General features: G+C 51.6%; 7 protein-coding genes across 7 annotated transcripts; 4 read left to right on the forward strand and 3 right to left on the reverse strand.

Annotated features, from left to right (window-relative positions):
• Positions 1-206: 206 nt before the first annotated feature.
• Positions 207-903, forward strand: CI109_101601 (uncharacterized protein; the record flags this gene model as incomplete). The annotated part of the gene is made up of 5 exons (XM_065967016.1): positions 207-363; positions 417-504; positions 556-628; positions 694-753; positions 814-903. The coding sequence occupies 5 exons, from the start codon at positions 207-209 to the stop codon at positions 901-903; spliced, it is 468 nt and encodes a 155-aa protein (XP_065823088.1).
• A 31-nt stretch (positions 904-934) lies between these two features.
• CI109_101602 (uncharacterized protein) lies at positions 935-1908 on the reverse strand (the record flags this gene model as incomplete). The annotated part of the gene is made up of 6 exons (XM_065967017.1): positions 935-1182; positions 1248-1306; positions 1492-1521; positions 1572-1617; positions 1675-1771; positions 1849-1908. The coding sequence occupies 6 exons, from the start codon at positions 1906-1908 to the stop codon at positions 935-937; spliced, it is 540 nt and encodes a 179-aa protein (XP_065823089.1).
• Positions 1909-2178: 270 nt separating this feature from the next.
• Positions 2179-5601, forward strand: CI109_101603 (uncharacterized protein; the record flags this gene model as incomplete). Its single annotated transcript, XM_065967018.1, has 15 exons — positions 2179-2214; positions 2271-2787; positions 3099-3228; positions 3284-3611; positions 3799-3900; positions 3951-4067; positions 4241-4358; positions 4402-4568; positions 4620-4684; positions 4900-4992; positions 5038-5152; positions 5200-5320; positions 5367-5396; positions 5458-5473; positions 5523-5601. 15 exons carry the CDS (start codon positions 2179-2181, stop codon positions 5599-5601), a joined length of 2034 nt encoding a protein of 677 aa, XP_065823090.1.
• A 69-nt stretch (positions 5602-5670) lies between these two features.
• CI109_101604 (uncharacterized protein) lies at positions 5671-6745 on the forward strand (the record flags this gene model as incomplete). The annotated part of the gene is made up of 5 exons (XM_065967019.1): positions 5671-5943; positions 5995-6334; positions 6400-6417; positions 6468-6573; positions 6631-6745. 5 exons carry the CDS (start codon positions 5671-5673, stop codon positions 6743-6745), a joined length of 852 nt encoding a protein of 283 aa, XP_065823091.1.
• Positions 6746-7390: 645 nt separating this feature from the next.
• Positions 7391-7698, forward strand: CI109_101605 (secondary thiamine-phosphate synthase enzyme; the record flags this gene model as incomplete). Its single annotated transcript, XM_032002458.2, has 2 exons — positions 7391-7458; positions 7521-7698. The coding sequence occupies 2 exons, from the start codon at positions 7391-7393 to the stop codon at positions 7696-7698; spliced, it is 246 nt and encodes an 81-aa protein (XP_031863395.2).
• A 98-nt stretch (positions 7699-7796) lies between these two features.
• CI109_101606 (uncharacterized protein) lies at positions 7797-9528 on the reverse strand (the record flags this gene model as incomplete). The annotated part of the gene is made up of 8 exons (XM_032002457.1): positions 7797-8131; positions 8192-8360; positions 8416-8515; positions 8578-8821; positions 8878-8978; positions 9027-9196; positions 9256-9320; positions 9372-9528. 8 exons carry the CDS (start codon positions 9526-9528, stop codon positions 7797-7799), a joined length of 1341 nt encoding a protein of 446 aa, XP_031863394.1.
• Positions 9529-10166: 638 nt separating this feature from the next.
• Positions 10167-15115, reverse strand: CI109_101607 (uncharacterized protein; the record flags this gene model as incomplete). Its single annotated transcript, XM_032002456.1, has 6 exons — positions 10167-10383; positions 10447-11300; positions 11359-13194; positions 13250-14014; positions 14067-14767; positions 14845-15115. The coding sequence occupies 6 exons, from the start codon at positions 15113-15115 to the stop codon at positions 10167-10169; spliced, it is 4644 nt and encodes a 1547-aa protein (XP_031863393.1).
• Positions 15116-15831: the final 716 nt, after the last annotated feature.

Raw genomic sequence — 15831 nt, forward strand, 5'->3', positions numbered from 1 at the left:
TATCAAAGTTATCACAATTAGGCATGCAGAGTGTCAATCCCAGATAATCCAACTGCCAACTGCTAACTGGCCTCTCGCAACCAATCCATATCTGTCAATTCCATCAATCCAAGCAGTCTACACTTGCACCCCTGCTCAACTACATCTACAAGTCCTATTCCCTTCCTCTCTACCACGTCCTTACCCTCCCGTTCCTCGCTTCCACCATGGCCAGTCACAGATCCGCCGTCCTCACCGACCAACCATACACCGACCCCAATCCTCTCCCTTCCTCCGTTCCTCATGTTGACGAGCTCGGTGTTACATCAGCTCCATTGAAGAGCGCATCTTTCTTTATCGGTCAACATTGCAAGGATGTCAACGGTGAGTATCAGCGAAATCGCGTGGGTAATCATACGTGGCTGACGTTCATGCAGAGGACTTTATGCTTTGTAAACAGGAGAACAGGGATCCGGCCCATTGCTTGAAGGAAGGACGAAAGGTCACAAGATGTGCTGCCGAGTTGTACGTGGGCCGCCAAATGCCTGCAATATTACAACGCTGATACTCCAACAGGATTACCAAGATGAGAGAAAGCTGTTTGGTCGAGTTCGACGCCCACTGGCAATGTCTGGAGAAGAACAATCAGGTGAGATGAAACAACGACGCCCTTTGGCAACAGCGGCACGGTACTAACCTCAGCCCTCATCGAAGTACTTCCAAGCATGCCGAAAACCTGAAAAGACGCTCAACCAATGTGTCTTTACTAAACTGGTAGGTTATAGCTATGTTCAAAGCAACGAAACCCTTCTTGTTGCTGACCTTTTCGCACAGAATCTTTCCAAAACCATCCCCGGGTCACCCGAAGGTCAACCGCAGATCCACGAGAAGAAATCTCCCATCTTCACTCGTGTGCAAAAGTAGACGAGCATATGCATTACATTTCGGACATAATCTATTCGTCATCACGTTCTCCCCGTAAACGCTTCTCATCTTCTCTTCGCTCAACATCCTCGTCCTCGTCTTCGCTTCTACCCCTCTTCTGTCTGTCTCCAGCTGGACCCTCACCTCGAGGAACGTCCGCACCTGCCATGCCGAGACCGCTGCCAGCTGCGGCGTAGGTGTCGAACTGCATTTGGGTACGCAAACGGTCTTGCTCTTGTCGCCTTCTTTCTTCTTCCAAGCGTTGATGTCCCCACCCACCTGGTAAATGGTCAGTTCACTCTGCAGGGTACAACGGCATTGTTCGATCAACCTGACCAACTCACCACGTCCACTATCGTACTCCTGTCTAAATTCGTCTCGTACTTGTCCTCCACTCTTTCCTCTGCCGAACTGTCGCCCCTCCTTGTATCCTGGATCAATGTCGCATCGTATCACTCGTTCATCTAGTTTTGTCCCAGAGATATATCGTAGACAGTCCACTGCTTCTGAATGGAGGAAATATTCGACGAAAGCGAATCCACAGGGTGTTCTACAATATTAGCGAGTGTGAGCGCGGAAAGAGCTTACTTTTGATGTCGGTCCAGTCCCATGATGATTCTATTACATGCCAATCAGCTACATATCAGAGGTGTCCACGTCGACGTTACCTTTTTATGCCACCTCCTTCTTCCGCGTTTGCACAAGTAGAGAAGACTACATAGCGGATTAGCGATTCGAATAAGACATTGTGACGAACTCAGCTACACTCACGCTCGTACATCTGCGCTTCTGTCGTGTAGAAACTGAGGTTACCGACGTACAGGGTGTTGGACTGTGCCAGCAATCGACGTTCTGTTTCCCGGTCAATCTGTTGTCGTAGGTTAGCTGAAGCGTAGGAACAGACCGCAGAGGCGCATGAACAGCTCCGAGAGAAACGACGCTCACTTCTGACCTATTGTCCCGATAGGACGACGGCTGATCTAGGGGTGTGACCACCTGGGCCATGTTGCCGAAGGGAAGTAATGTGTATGCTGTGGTCGATCAAGCTGAACAGCAAATGTTGAAGAAGAGTCATGGAATGCAATTGTCAACAGTGCTCGCTCGTACAGGAGAGAGGGATGCCTCTTATCGAGGAATTGCCCTTTTATACGACCGTGGGAAACAAAGTCGCCATCGAGCTCTCGTCGCCGCCATAAGCGTTGTCGTCACTTAGCAACAATCGTATTATCATTCTTTCATTCTTCCATACCAAATCACGCAATTACTACAGATACGATGGCAGATCAGAACGAACTAAGCGATGCGGAGAAAGTAAGCTGACTTCGCGGTGTCGTCGTCCAAGCTAATTTCATTTCCTCCCCCGACAGATGAGGCTCAAGCGTCTCGCGCGACTGGGAGGTCCCTCCACATCAGCCACTTCAGAGTCTTCAAGCTCGCAGACGAACCCAGAAGAGCCACCAGCTCCTTCGGCAATCCACACACCTGCTTCGGCGAGCTCCCGTCTCCTTTCCACCCCATTGGCTGCTACTAAGCCATCCCCTCCACCCACACAAGCGCCAGCTCCGAAACCCAAATCCCTTGTAACACCTATACCGACCACAGCCAAAGCGGTCACACCAAGTCTAGGCAAACGACCTTCTTCATCAACGCCTAGCAATGAATCAGCTGGTCCGAGGGTGGTGGCGTCACGGCAACAGCAGAGTTTACTGCATACAGACTACACGGAATGGGAGACACTGAAAGTCAGCGAGGTGTTCTCTGTCACGTTGAATGTGAGTATCCTTGATACGAATCTTGCTGATTCTCCTCAGAAACAGAAGGCGGAAGAGAAAGACTGGCGCCTCTGCTGGTTAAAAGATCTGGAGCAAGAATTGGTGTCAGAAGGTGGGTTACCATCAACAATAGATAGCTGACCGTTCAAAGGCGTCTCGCAACCGTTGCAGACAACAGCCGACTTCGCGGACAGACTGCTCATCGCAAGATTGTCCCTTGATCAGGCATCGATGGCCAGCTCGTAGGTTTGATCTGAACGGACCTTGACTGACGAATAGTGATGACCCGGATGTGCTTGTTGTCCTTGCTGGTTTGCCAACAAGCGAGACGATCTTCGAATACTTGACCGGTTGTTGGAAGAGGCTTTATGTAGCCAACAGGGAATCTCACAAATTCGTGGGTTATGGCCACGAGCGACGCAGCTGACAGCCAGGCATTCAACAATGATGAGAAGAAAAGCTGGTCCGCTACATTTGACAAGGTTAAAGCGTTGATCATCTCCTACTGTGGGATGACACTAGAGGATCCGACAATGTTCCCTCAACCTTCAGAGTAAGTGATCGTAGTGATCTGCTCGGACCATTCTTTAACCCTGACATCGTCGTAGTAAACCCGTTGGACCCGCCGAGTTCCTACCATTACTCTTGTCGGTCACACCGAACACCGATCCCAACGCAGACAGCTTAACATCAACGGCCAAGACTGGTCCATCTCACGCTGCTGCCTTGACTGGCCCCGATCTCCTTCCATTTCTCAACGACCTTTCGGTCGGTTTCCCTAGCGAGACTATGGCCGACGTCATCACTCCGACTCTCAGTCTGTTCTTTCAAGAGTGGTACAAAATCTTTCCCACGCCTGACCTGCTTGGTCCTGATTGGCGGAGGTACCTCGGTGCGGTTGGGCTTTTCGTCCAGGTCAAGGCGATTGCTGCGTTGGTGAGTTCGAGCATGGAGAGACTGAGCTGATCAAATATCAGTTGCCAACACTTGGTGTTTGGGTTGCCCCAAATGTGACAGCTCCGAAGCTAGAATGGCAATCTTTATTAGGGCCGTTGACTCGACTGAGCGTCTTTCCCCGTGAATTTGTGAGTGTAAAATTGAGCGGTACCTGCTGACTTAGTAGCCTGAGATTTGGAAAACATATTTTTCGAACCCAACAGAACGAAAGAAGGAGGATATTGACGCCAACAAGAGCAATCTGCGTTACACCTTGACCGCTTTGCATGTAAGCCCTAGCTGATTCAATGGCTCGGCCGACCGCTGACCCTCGTGCAGACGTCCCTTTTCAACATATACAACGCTATCGTTCGAGCGTCTCCAGAGTCCCGAGAAGGAGTCCTCGACTTCTTCGCCTTGACACTTCGCCTGAATGAGAAGCGAGCTGGTATGAGGGTGAGTCGGACTTTATCGAAGACGCGCTGACTATCAGGTGGACCCAAAAACTGTTTCTTCCGACGGTTTCATGTGTAACTTGCAGATAGTCTTGATGAAGCTGTTCGAACCGGTCATGGATGTGCAGTTTTCAAAGGTATGTTTCCTGTCGGCGGAATATGCTGACCAGGCAGATCGACAAGGTCGACTCAGGTTATTACAAATCATCCACAAGACTGAATATCGAGGATGAGACCAAGATCCGAGGAACGAAAGAGGAGGCGGACGAATATTTCGGTAATGCTATGGAAGGTGAGTTTCTGGATTATCGAACTGACTGACGTCTGGACAACAGTCGACGCAAAGCCGAACTTCATTTCCGATCTTTTTTTCTTGACCAACGCTTTCGTTCATCTCGGTGTAGTGAAGACCATCGCCACACGGACGCGAGCGGAGAAGAACATTTCGGAGATGGAAAAGGAGCTGAAGCGAATGGAGGCAACCAGAGGCAGCTGGGTAGGGGTGAGTTTTTTGATGCTGCTACCTATCGCTTCTAGTACTGATGCTGAGCAGAACCCTGCTATGGAGGCGCAAGGCGAAGCGGGCATCAAGAAACTCAAGGTGAGTCCTGCTGCAATGTCACGACTGACAAATTCAGGGCGATATCGCCATTTTACATGCTTCAATCCACGCCTACGACACGCAGCTCCTGGACAAAGCTATGATCAGACTCAATGTCTCGTTCCTTGGCTTCTTGATGACTTGGCTTGTTCGATTGGTCGATCCAAGCCGGAGGCACCCAGCGACGCCTATAAGGTGAGTGCTGTTCCTGAGGCCATGACTGACAAAGCAGTCTGCCGTTGCCCGCGGAAGCCCCTCTTGATTTCCGCATGCTGCCGGAATATCTCTTTGACAACATAGCAGAGTACTACGATTTCCTATCCAGGTGAGTGATCTGATTTTTCTCGAGCCGTAGCTAACAGCGCTCCAGATACGAACCAGATGCTATGGAAGACCTTGACAAGGATATTTTGATCACCTTCGCTATCACCTTCCTGTCTCCGAATTACGTCAACAACCCATTTTTGAAGGCCAAACTCGTTTCAGTGAGTTACACTCATTGTTCCATGTATCTCTGCTGACTCCCGGTCAGATATTGTCGTATGGACTGTGGCCTATGGGTTACTGGCGTCGTGGAGCGCTCTTTGACCGTCTGAGTGTACACGAGATGTCAACAAAGCATCTTATGCCTACACTCATTCGTTTCTACATAGGTACGTTCTGGGTGATATGGGCTAGCTGACGACTTTGCAGATGTAGAGATCACGGGTGGACACACGCAGTTCTGGGGTGAGTTGTCTCGTAAGAGCGCTTGCATAGTCTACATGCTAATTCACGGCTCGTCCATAAGACAAATTCAACTTCAGGTACAGCACAGGTCCTTGTATAGCGACGACATTGCTGACTGTCCCATAGGCGAGACATCAGTCGAATCTTCAAGTCTATGTGGACGAATCCTCTTCATCGTGAAGCCTTCGTCAAAGCCAGACAGTAAGTCAAAGAGATGCAATTCGACGCTGATTGCTGCAGTGACGATTTTGACCAATTCATCCGATTTGTCAACATGTTGATGAGCGACACTACTTTCCATCTCGAGGAATCGCTCACCGGACTGGCAAAGGTCAGCTCTATCCAGGCACAGCAAGCCAATGCCGACGCTTGGACCGCACTACCTCAGGCGGAAAGGGATGATTTGGAGAGTCAAGCGCGTCAAGCTGAGGGCTCCGCCCCCTTCCATACTCAGATGGGCTTGGAAAACGTCAAGTTGATTAGGGATGTGACGGCTACGACACGAGAACCGTTTGTCACCTCAGAGATTGTTGATAGACTTGCAGCTGTGAGCTTGTGCCCGCCTCTCGTCTAGACGATGGCTGACGATGTCTGGTAGTCGCTGGACGAAAATCTTGCTGCGCTCGTTGGTCCCAAGATGGCAGAACTCAAGGTTTCCAACCCTGACAAATTTTCGTTCAAGCCCAAGGAGCTCTTGGCTGCCATCGCTCAAATATACTTAAATCTATCCAACGAGCCAGACTTCATCCGTGCCGTTGCCAACGATGGTCGAAGTTATTCCAAGGAGCTATTCGAGAAATTTGCGCGAACCTTGAAGAACAGGGCAATCATGACTGATGCCGAGGTGGCTGAGGTCATTGCCTTTACCCAGAAGGTCGAGGACATGAGGGCAACGATCTCAGCAGAGGATGAGAGGGATATTCCGGATGAGTTCCTGGGTATGTCATGCTAGGCCTCTGTCAACGACTACATGCTGACATTCTACATGTTTGTTTTATAACAGACCCATTGTTATCAACTCGTATGTCCTCTACACACCATGTCTCAGTCCATTCGCTAACCCTTCTGCAGTCATGAAAGACCCCGTCATCCTTCCTGTATCTCGTGTAGTCATCGACAGAGGTACTATCAGGACCGTATTGCTATCCAAAGAGGTCGACCCTTTCAACAATGTTCCGTGCGTAGAATGGCGATTTGCTCGCACCCTTTCCGGATTGCTGATGACAGGCCTTAGACTCAAACTGGAAGAGTGCATTCCCGACACAGAACTGAAGGCCAAGATCGATGCTTGGCTGGCTGAAGGCAACACGCAAAAGGCAGTCGAGGTGATGGACGTGGATCAATTGTAGATAGACAGTTTCAGTAGAATAAGCAGCAGCAGCAGCATCAACATCCATGCCATTTCCACCGTGACGTCATGACGCACGAACATCACCGAACAACTGATCTTTTTGATTTAGTTGTTGTTATAATCTTACATTGACTAACCAGTTTCATTGCACTGTTAACGACTGATTTCACTCTGCCAACCGATAAGTATACCCACAGCTCGCAATATGCCTTGGCAAAAGACTTTGTGAGTCGCATTTGATGAGACATCGCCGACGCCGGAGATTTCTAACACGAGCTGTTTCTCGACTAGCACTCTTCCCCCTCACACCAAGGGGATGCATCTCGTCACAAAGGCCGTTCTCAAGGAGTGTGAAGCTGGTCTGAAGAATGTGGATATTGGAATCTTCACTCTCAACTGTCTTCATACATCGGCTGGGCTGACTGTGAGTGACCCGATACCTGCCATGGTAGCCGAACGAGACTGATGGTTGACCATACTTACTCAGATCAACGAGAACTGTGATTCGTGAGTGAATTGCAAGCCATAGGTGGCGAAGTAGGAGCACTTACATTTCGTAACTCGTAGGACCGTTCGAACAGGTGCGTAGAATCAGATACTCAGAGAAATGACCTGCACAGCTGCTGATACACGCTGGACAGATATGGACATGGCACTTGATACGATAGTGCCCGAATCACTTCCATGGCAGCACACCGACGAAGGACCAGAGTACGTTCGGTCGTTCTAAGACTTCTTCTCTCAGCAGTGCTAATCACATCGCACGTACATAGCGATTCAGTCTCTCATCTGAAAACCTCTTTGATCGGCAATTCCATCACGATTCCCATCTCCAAAGGAAAACTTGTTTTTGGTACATGGCAAGGTATCTATCTCGCCGAGTTCAGACACAGCGGTGCAGGTTGGGGAGGTCAAGGTTCAGGGAGAAAAGTGATCGCTACTATACTGTGAGTCGAACAATCCTCGGCATCATGCTGACGGTCTCAGGCCTTAGAACTTGGTCTAGACGGGGAAGAGGAGAGTTACGGTTCGATTCCCCATCTATGCATTTATGATACTTGACGCGTGAACTGAATTACAGACCATCCCTTCTCTTCCCACACCTTGTCAGGAGACTCGGTTTCTCCATTCACATCCCCTTTGATGTCTGGTGTCCGTTTTCTTTCACGCAACCAATCCCCTACTGATCGCTTGACGCCCAATCTCAAGCCCGCAGATAGGACGTCCACAATCGCTAGACTGGCATTGAGACCGTATACCATCGTCGCGGCATAGAAGAAGTTTGCGTTTCCGGTTCCAGTCAGCAGCCAAAGCGAATGGAGAAGGGGGAGTAAGATGGAAGTATAAAGATGTACGGTGAGGGTGAACAGCGGATGTCGAAGATCTGTCAAACAGTAGTCAGCATCTCAGACGTCTGACGAGAACAGACACGGATCCAACCCACTTGAGACGACCTCTGGGAAACATCCCAGAAGCCCAGCCCAGAGAGCCATATCCCCAAGAGCTGGATAGCTCTTCCAAGTGCTGAATATGCCGACCAACACCAAGATTGCGAACAAGGGATCATCCGACAATCGCATACAGATTGGAGCGACGTATATCAGGTTGTGGATCTGAAGGAGGTGATTAGTGACAGCTGTTGATATGGCGATGGGTTCTTGCACTTACTTGGAATACCCCGAGGAAAAAAGTTCTGAAATGCTCAAACATCTCGGTGAAGAAGTACCACCACATTCCCACATTCGGCGTGAGGTCCGTCACATTCGTGCTGCGTCGTAGTCCATCAGCCAAGAAAGGAGGAGCTAGCTGAGGGAGTGGGATGGGACCTACATGACGCCCCAGGTTGGTCTCAGCCAGGAGAATCCGGCGAGCGTCCAATTTAAACCGGTGAAAGCGACGAAGAACGTTGTGAAAGTGAACAGCAGTGATAAAGTGCTCGTTGGGACTTTAGAAGGGGAGCTGCTGCCGTTTGACGGTCTCCGCAGGAGCATGATGATTGGAGGGAGTACAAGCAGGGGGTATAAAGACGAGTGTACTGCGATAGCGAGGAAGAAGAGGGCTATGGTTGCTTGGTCTTCATAGCATCATGTCAGGGTACATCTCAGAGCGTAAAGTTGACAGTGGACTCACCCGATGCGGCCGAAGCGATGGCGAGGAGTAATACAGCGTTGTCGACACTTGTAGTAGATCGAGCCAGGCATGACAGAAGTGTGTATGGGTTGAATAGGTATCTGAACATCGTATCAATACCAGTCATGGCGACCTCAAACCCGACTCACAGAGCAGACACCAGTCCCTCTCTACTCCCATCAGAAGTAGGATTTCTTGTCTTCCATATTCTCACCAATGCCCAAGCACTTGCTACGTCAATCAGCGTGAACACAAATGCCGATAAGACGTTCGACGAGATGGGGAAGATGTAGGTGAAGAAAGCGAGGTAGAGTGGGGACTGCGAGGTTCAACGCTATTAGAGTATTGTTGTCATGTCCTCCTGTCATCTGGACTTACATGGTAGAAGACACCACCCGAGTATGGATTCGTTCCTCTTTCATAAATGTATACACCCTCTTTCACTTGAATCTCGTCAGCTGGTTTTCAATCTTGATCCCAACGGCTCGACTTACAGCTCCTGAACGACGTCAAAGGTGTTGACAATTCCGGTCTTCGTTGAAGCACATTTGTGAGAGCCGGGACTCCGAAGAGCGCAAGTCTGAGTAATGTGCCAACCTGTAGAACTTCAGGATAGGAGCGTACAGCCTTCTTCAGTCGGTCCCAGTCCATGAGAGGTAGTGTGATACGGGAAAGGTGATGTATCGGTATCAAGGACTGTACACGAAATTATATGAATAACCATGAGTCCTGGTTCGCGACGCGTGACGCTGTCGCCTGTGATCTCTCTCATATCTTATCGTCAACAAATGCAATTGGTCTTTCATATCTGTGCATGTATCAACATCTATTATATCGCCCATAGCTCGGCTCATGCACCGTTCTGCCAACAGGTCACCTCCCCAAAAGGTAACCCAAGCAAGACGCTGTACAAGCAAGATAAAGTAGATTAAAAAAGACAGGAGACGCTACACAATGTGGTTGGAAGCCAAACTGCTTCAATCGTACGTAGAAGTAGTCAATCGTTTTCCCAAAGCGAGAAAGCGAGAGCCAGATGGAGGGTGGAATAGACGTCAAGCTAGAGGGATAGAAAGGAAACGGAAATCGAAACACCAAATTAGAAAATTATGGAATATATGCGTTGAGACGGTCAAGGTGTATGAAACGATATCATTATGCTACTTCTCCTCTCCGCCGGATGACTGAAAGGATATTGTTGTTCTATGTTGCGAGGGGGTATGAATGCCGACCGGTATTGGCAGAGATCTAAAGATGCGAAGATGATCAAGGATAGACGATCCAGAACCAGATTAAGCCGAAGCAGCTTCCTCGTCGAGCTGGGTAAAGGCTTTGTCGAGCTTCATCTTGGGAGTGATTCTAGGTTCACCGTAGACGTCGATCTTGGCGACCAGCGCATCAATCTCCTCCGTCGACAAAGAAACACTTCGCATGAGGACAGCGATGGCCTTGTACGCGGCAGGGAAGTCGATCGCCTCGTCGTCCAGAGTCGGCATCCTCGCATCAAGCCTGATGGAAACAAAAATGTTAGTTGGGTATATACTGACACATTTGTGACCATCGAAAACTCACGCTTGCTTCAATTGATCCAGTGTGGCAGCACCCTGCTCCAATGATACCTTCCATCCCTTGGCAACAACCTCAGCATCCTTCAACTTGGCTATTCTGAATACATCCTCAGCCAGTCGTTCAGCCAACAATGGTCGTCGTGCCTCCGGTAAAGCCTTGAAATACTCTGCAATATCGTCGGGACTTCTTGATCCGCCTTGATCCTTCTCTCCCCACAGCTCCTTCATGTCTAAGGCAATCTTGCTCTTCGCAGCATCCTCAGACATCTCTCCGCTCTCAACAGGAGCATCTGCCTCATCGCCTGACTCAGCCTCCTCCTCGTCGTCCTCCTTCTCCTCGCCGTCACCAGGAAGCGGCTTGGTTCGGGGAGCAAGATTCAGTCGCTTCCGTTGAGGTGCAGGTTCGCCAGCGTCGGCACTCGGGCGACGCTCGGTGGGCGCACCTTCGGTCGCCTCGTTGAGAGCGCTGAACATGTTTGCGGACGATGGTTGTCGAGACAAAGGTGGAGTAACAGAGCCAGCGGCACCAGGCTTGCCCTTACGAGCGAAGACAGACGATGGACCGAAAGTAGGAGCAGCAGGCATACCGCTCGAGCTGATGTTTCGACCAATGCCGGAGAAGTCGGCCGGTCGAGCGATTCGTGGACCGGTGGAAACGGACTGCCATTCTCCTGGTTGAGGACCGTCTCGTCGGGCGTGACCTGTTCGAGATCCTCCTCGAGAGATCGATTGCTGCGAAACCTGAGCGGAAGCAGCGGCCTTCTCTTGAGCAGCTTGCTGATGAATCTCGGCAATTGTCATGACACCGGCTTGCTTGTTTCGAGAGTGCCATTTGCTTCTCCTCAAGTCCATGATATCCTGCGTAGGTACAGATTAGCTTACTTGTAGCTTGTTTCGCAGATTCACGGAGACTTACCATGATCATAAACTTGATTCGAGACGAAATGTTCTCGCTGTTGATGACCTGGTTGAGACGCTCAAACACAGTGTTCATGTTCTCTGGGGCCGCAGCATCGTAGGCCTTTCCGATTGTCGTGAGAAGCTTGCAGGTAGACTCGATATCCTCCTCATCAGGGTCCGTGACGTTACCGAGCAATCGGATAAGACATTGTCTGATCACACCCTTTGAAACCATCTCCAACTTGTACAACTCTCCGATAAGCTGAACGAGACCAAGTCCCCTTCGCTTAGCCTTCTGAGCGGCGTAGTATTCGTCACTGAGCATGGCAGCGTCGGCACCTTCCTCCTTCTCCTGTTCGTGCTTCGCGAGACGCTCCTTGTCGTCTTCACTCTTCGCAGCGGCAGCGAGAGCAGTATCCTCTCGAGCTTTCCAACCAGCTTCGAAATCCATTTGACATCGACCAAGGAGGTACTTTCGGAAGAGAGCACCACCTGAAGTAGGCTTGCCGTCGAGAACCTCTGTGACTGCGGGGTCGAGCTCCACCAAAAGCAATCGACAGAGCTTGGCGTACATGGCGGACCAATGAGCTTCGTCGGTCGCTTTCTCGAAGATGAGCTTGATGACCAGCTTGAGGGTCATACCATCCGTCTCGTTCTGCGACTTGTTCGCCCATTCGAGGATCTGCTTGGAAATACCGTCGAACTTCTCCTCGGTAAGCTTGTTGAGCAAAGCCTTGACCTTTCGCTCGATGAAAGCCGGAGATCCCTCGTCGTCACCACCCAGACGTGTTCTGGTCCACGCGTTACCTGACACTTGCAAGGGAGCCATAGCAGGGTCCTGCGGCATACTTGCTCGTTCTTGTGGAGCTCGTTTGGTACCACGTTGACTTCCTCGGCTCGCACCGCTTCGAGAGGTCGAAGGGCCCATTGAAGGAAGACCGGACATGCCGGGAAGACCGCCAGGTCCGCCTTGGCTGGGGGTTCGACCCATTCCGCTGGCACGAAGAGCAGCTTGGTATCGCTGTTCACTAGTAGTACCACGAAGAGAGCCAGAACCAGAACCGAATTGACCCATGCCGAATGAGCCCATTCCTTGACCTGGGAAAGATGGTCGGTTGATGCCACCAATGCCAAGACCGGTAGCGGCACCACTGACGTTTCGACTAGAGGGACCCATGGATGATCGACCGCCACGAGCACCACGACTGCCGAAGCCACTGGACGCATCGGCTTCCAAGCCGATCTCCTCGAGAGGAGGAAGGCTCTCGGGTTTATCCCGGCAGAAGCCCATGAACTGCATGAGGAAGTCACGGTCGTATCGGTACTTGCCAGGCTCGGAGTCGACGTAGAAGCTGGGGTTCAGCGGCTTTGTCGAAGCGGGGTAGACGATCGAGCTGAGATCCTCGATCGATTTAGCGGTGCTTGCTGCGGATACAGAGACGGTCGGAGAGTCCTCGGTGAGACCAGGGGACGAAGGTTTGACATCGATCGCGGCAGGAACGGCTCGTCTGGCACTGCTAATCGCAGCGACGGGCTTGGCAGGAAGGCCAGCCCCGAGAGCTGGGGAGCCGAGTGGTGATCCAGGAGTAGAAGCTGAGGGTGTAGGAGTGAGAAGAGCACGTCGTTGCTCGTCCGCCTTCTCTCGGGCCTCTTGAGCTGCGGCATGCGCGGCTGCCTTCTCCTGTTCGGCCTTCTCGGAAGACTCCTTCTCGGCTTTAGCTGCTGCTTCCTTCTCTTCCGCTGCCTTCTTGGCAGCCGCTTGCTCAGCCTCGAATGCGTCCTCCAGCTTCTTCTTCTCAGCAGCAGCGTCCGCCTTGACCTTGTCATCAGCATCGACCTTGTCCTGATCGGCCTACGTGAGTATATTCAGCTTTGACTTAGGCACGATGGAACCATTGACTACTCACCTTGTCAGATGCTTCCTTCGTCTTGCGCTCTTCCTCTTCTTTGGCCTTCCTCTCTTGTCGCTCTTTCCTCTCTTGCTCCTCCTTCTCCTCAATCTTCCTGATCCTCTCTCGGTCGGCGTCCTCTGCTAACCTCTTCTTCTTTTGCTCCTCGGACTCGATTCTCACAATAACAGGCAATGTCGGAAGCTTCTTCTTGGGAGCTTCAGGTGCTACCTCACTAGGGAGTTCCGGAGTAGCGGCGCCGCTAGAAGGTGCCGATGAGAGAGTGGGCTTGACAGCAGCCTTGGCAGCTTCCTTGATGTCAACAGCGGTACCATCTGGTCTAGAAATCTTGATAGTGGTGGGACGTCTTGGGGTGAAGGTGGGTGCGCCACCGGAGAGCTGAGGGAAGCCTGGAGTCGATGGAGCGGTGGACTGTTGAGGGGCAAAGGTAGGAGGCATAGGACGAGACGGTGTCGCTGGCACTGAGATCGAGGCGTTTGAAGGAGTCCCCTGGTGGCCACTCATAAGACTTGGAGGTCGAGTAGGGGGGGTGGGAGCGGGACTGGCACCTCCACTGCTAGGAAGGGTGGCGGAAGGAGGAAGGGGGGACTGGGTCGAGGGGAGTTGAGCTTGAGCGGCTCGTGGAGACATGGGGCCAGACTGCTGTGCGGGGCTGAAGCCACCAACGCCGTTGAACTGCTGATTCTGGGGGTGTTGCTGAGGTGCCCATTGGGAAGGGTTCATGCCGAACTGCTGCTGCTGCTCGTAAGGGTTGTACTGGCCCTGCATTTGCGCGTCAGCAATATCTCAGGCATGAAGGCTGCAGCACACTCACATAGTAGCCAGATTGAGGCTGGTAGCCCATCATCTGGTACTGAGGACCCTGAGGAGGGTGCATTCCGTATGGTCCCATCTGAGGACCCATCATCATTCCTGGACGAGGGATGCCCTGAGGAGGTACGCCGTTGGGTCTGACGGGACTCTGCTGGGGAGGAATACCGCCTTGGGGAGGTCTGAAACCTTGCTGAACCTGGGGGGGGACAGAAGCATTGAACTGTCCAGGACCAATAGATTGGTTGAGAACAGGAGACCTAGGCTGGTTGGGGAGACCGTTGACTGGGGGACGAAGGTGAGGGTTTCCAGCATATGGGGAGTTGGGAAGACCATTCGGTCCCTGGAAGCCGGACTGGCCCATCGATTGTCGTCTGATGTGAGGGGGTGCACCCGCAGCTTGCTGAGGTGGCGACATGGCGGGGGAGGCGGCAGATGGGGTGGGGTGAGGTTTGCCTGCGAAAAGCGAATGCATGTCTAGTTTCTTAGCAGGTGGGGCACCGGCAACAGGGCTGGTGGCGGATGATGGAGCCAAGGAGCTGATTCGACGAGTCTTGACAGCGTTGGGGTCGCTGGAAGCGTCGGCATCAATTGAACCGAAGGTTTTGACCGAATCGGCAAGGTGGCCACCGGTTGTGGATGGGGCAGCTGGAGATGACGAAAGCATTGGATTGGGTGAGTCAACGGTACCGAAGTTGATGCTACCTGCGAATCATTTTTAATCGGTCAGAGGACGATCGTGACCAAGATCGCCAGTGTGTGTTTTCGTTCATATGACTCACCTCGCTTGATATCCATGCCTCCTCCTACAAGCAAGCTGCTCTTCCTAGAGTGACCTCCTCCGATAGTAACGGGAACTGATCCGTTCTGTGCTCCATTTGCGTTCACTCCATTAGGGGTACCCTGAGCTGGCGTGCTGGCACCTGATGCGGTTGTGGAAGCTGGATTGGAAGGTGCGGCTGAGGGAGGTCCACGAGCCCATGCGGAAGACGCGGAGCCGGGAGCACTCGGTTTATTACCTGCGTTAAGAGGTGGTGTTGTAATCTGACTCATTGACGGAGAGAGTTGGGGTGGTTTGGGGTGTTGGGGATGGCGGCGTGAGAGGATGGGGTTCGATTTGACCTTGTCGAAAAGAAAGGAGAAAGGGAGCAGTGGATCTTTCGCTTCAGCAAAGGAGCGAAAGAGATCGGAGATGTACTGTAAAGAGGTCCGGTTAGGCCATTAGTCCTTCCGCTTATCTCCACTCCATGCATGGCCGCTGTGACTTACATTGACTGTCCGCTCGGTGCTCTACCTTGTGAGCACGATTGACAGATCTAAGGGGTCGGACGTGAAAAGTTGATGATGCCAATCCTCTCGCTGTTTATCGAGAAGTGAAGGGTATCCTGATATCAAACTTTTTTTTCGTTCTTTTTGATGTGGATGACGCAAAAGCTGTCGTGGGTTGGCGATTTGATTTGGATTTGCCTTTTGTTGACAGTCGATACTGTGTCCCTCCTGTGAGATGGAAGGGGGTAGTGTCGAAAGGAAAAGGTGTTCTAAGTGATACTAGACTGGACTCTTGATAAGGAGAGTCCTCTAGGTCAATGATGGAGAGAGAGAGGGGAGAGAGGGTTGGACGGAGAAAGATGTCTAGGGTAAATGACAGTGGGTGGTGAGCCAGTGAGCCAGTGAGCCAGTTGAGCGGGTGAGTGAGGGTGGCGGCGTTCTGCGGAGAAATGACTTGAAAATGGAATAAAAGAAAAACGGGGGATAACAAAGGGAAATTA

Source organism: Kwoniella shandongensis, chromosome 3 (assembly GCF_008629635.2).
Source record: "Kwoniella shandongensis chromosome 3, complete sequence".
NCBI classification, from domain to species: Eukaryota; Fungi; Basidiomycota; class Tremellomycetes; order Tremellales; family Cryptococcaceae; genus Kwoniella; species Kwoniella shandongensis.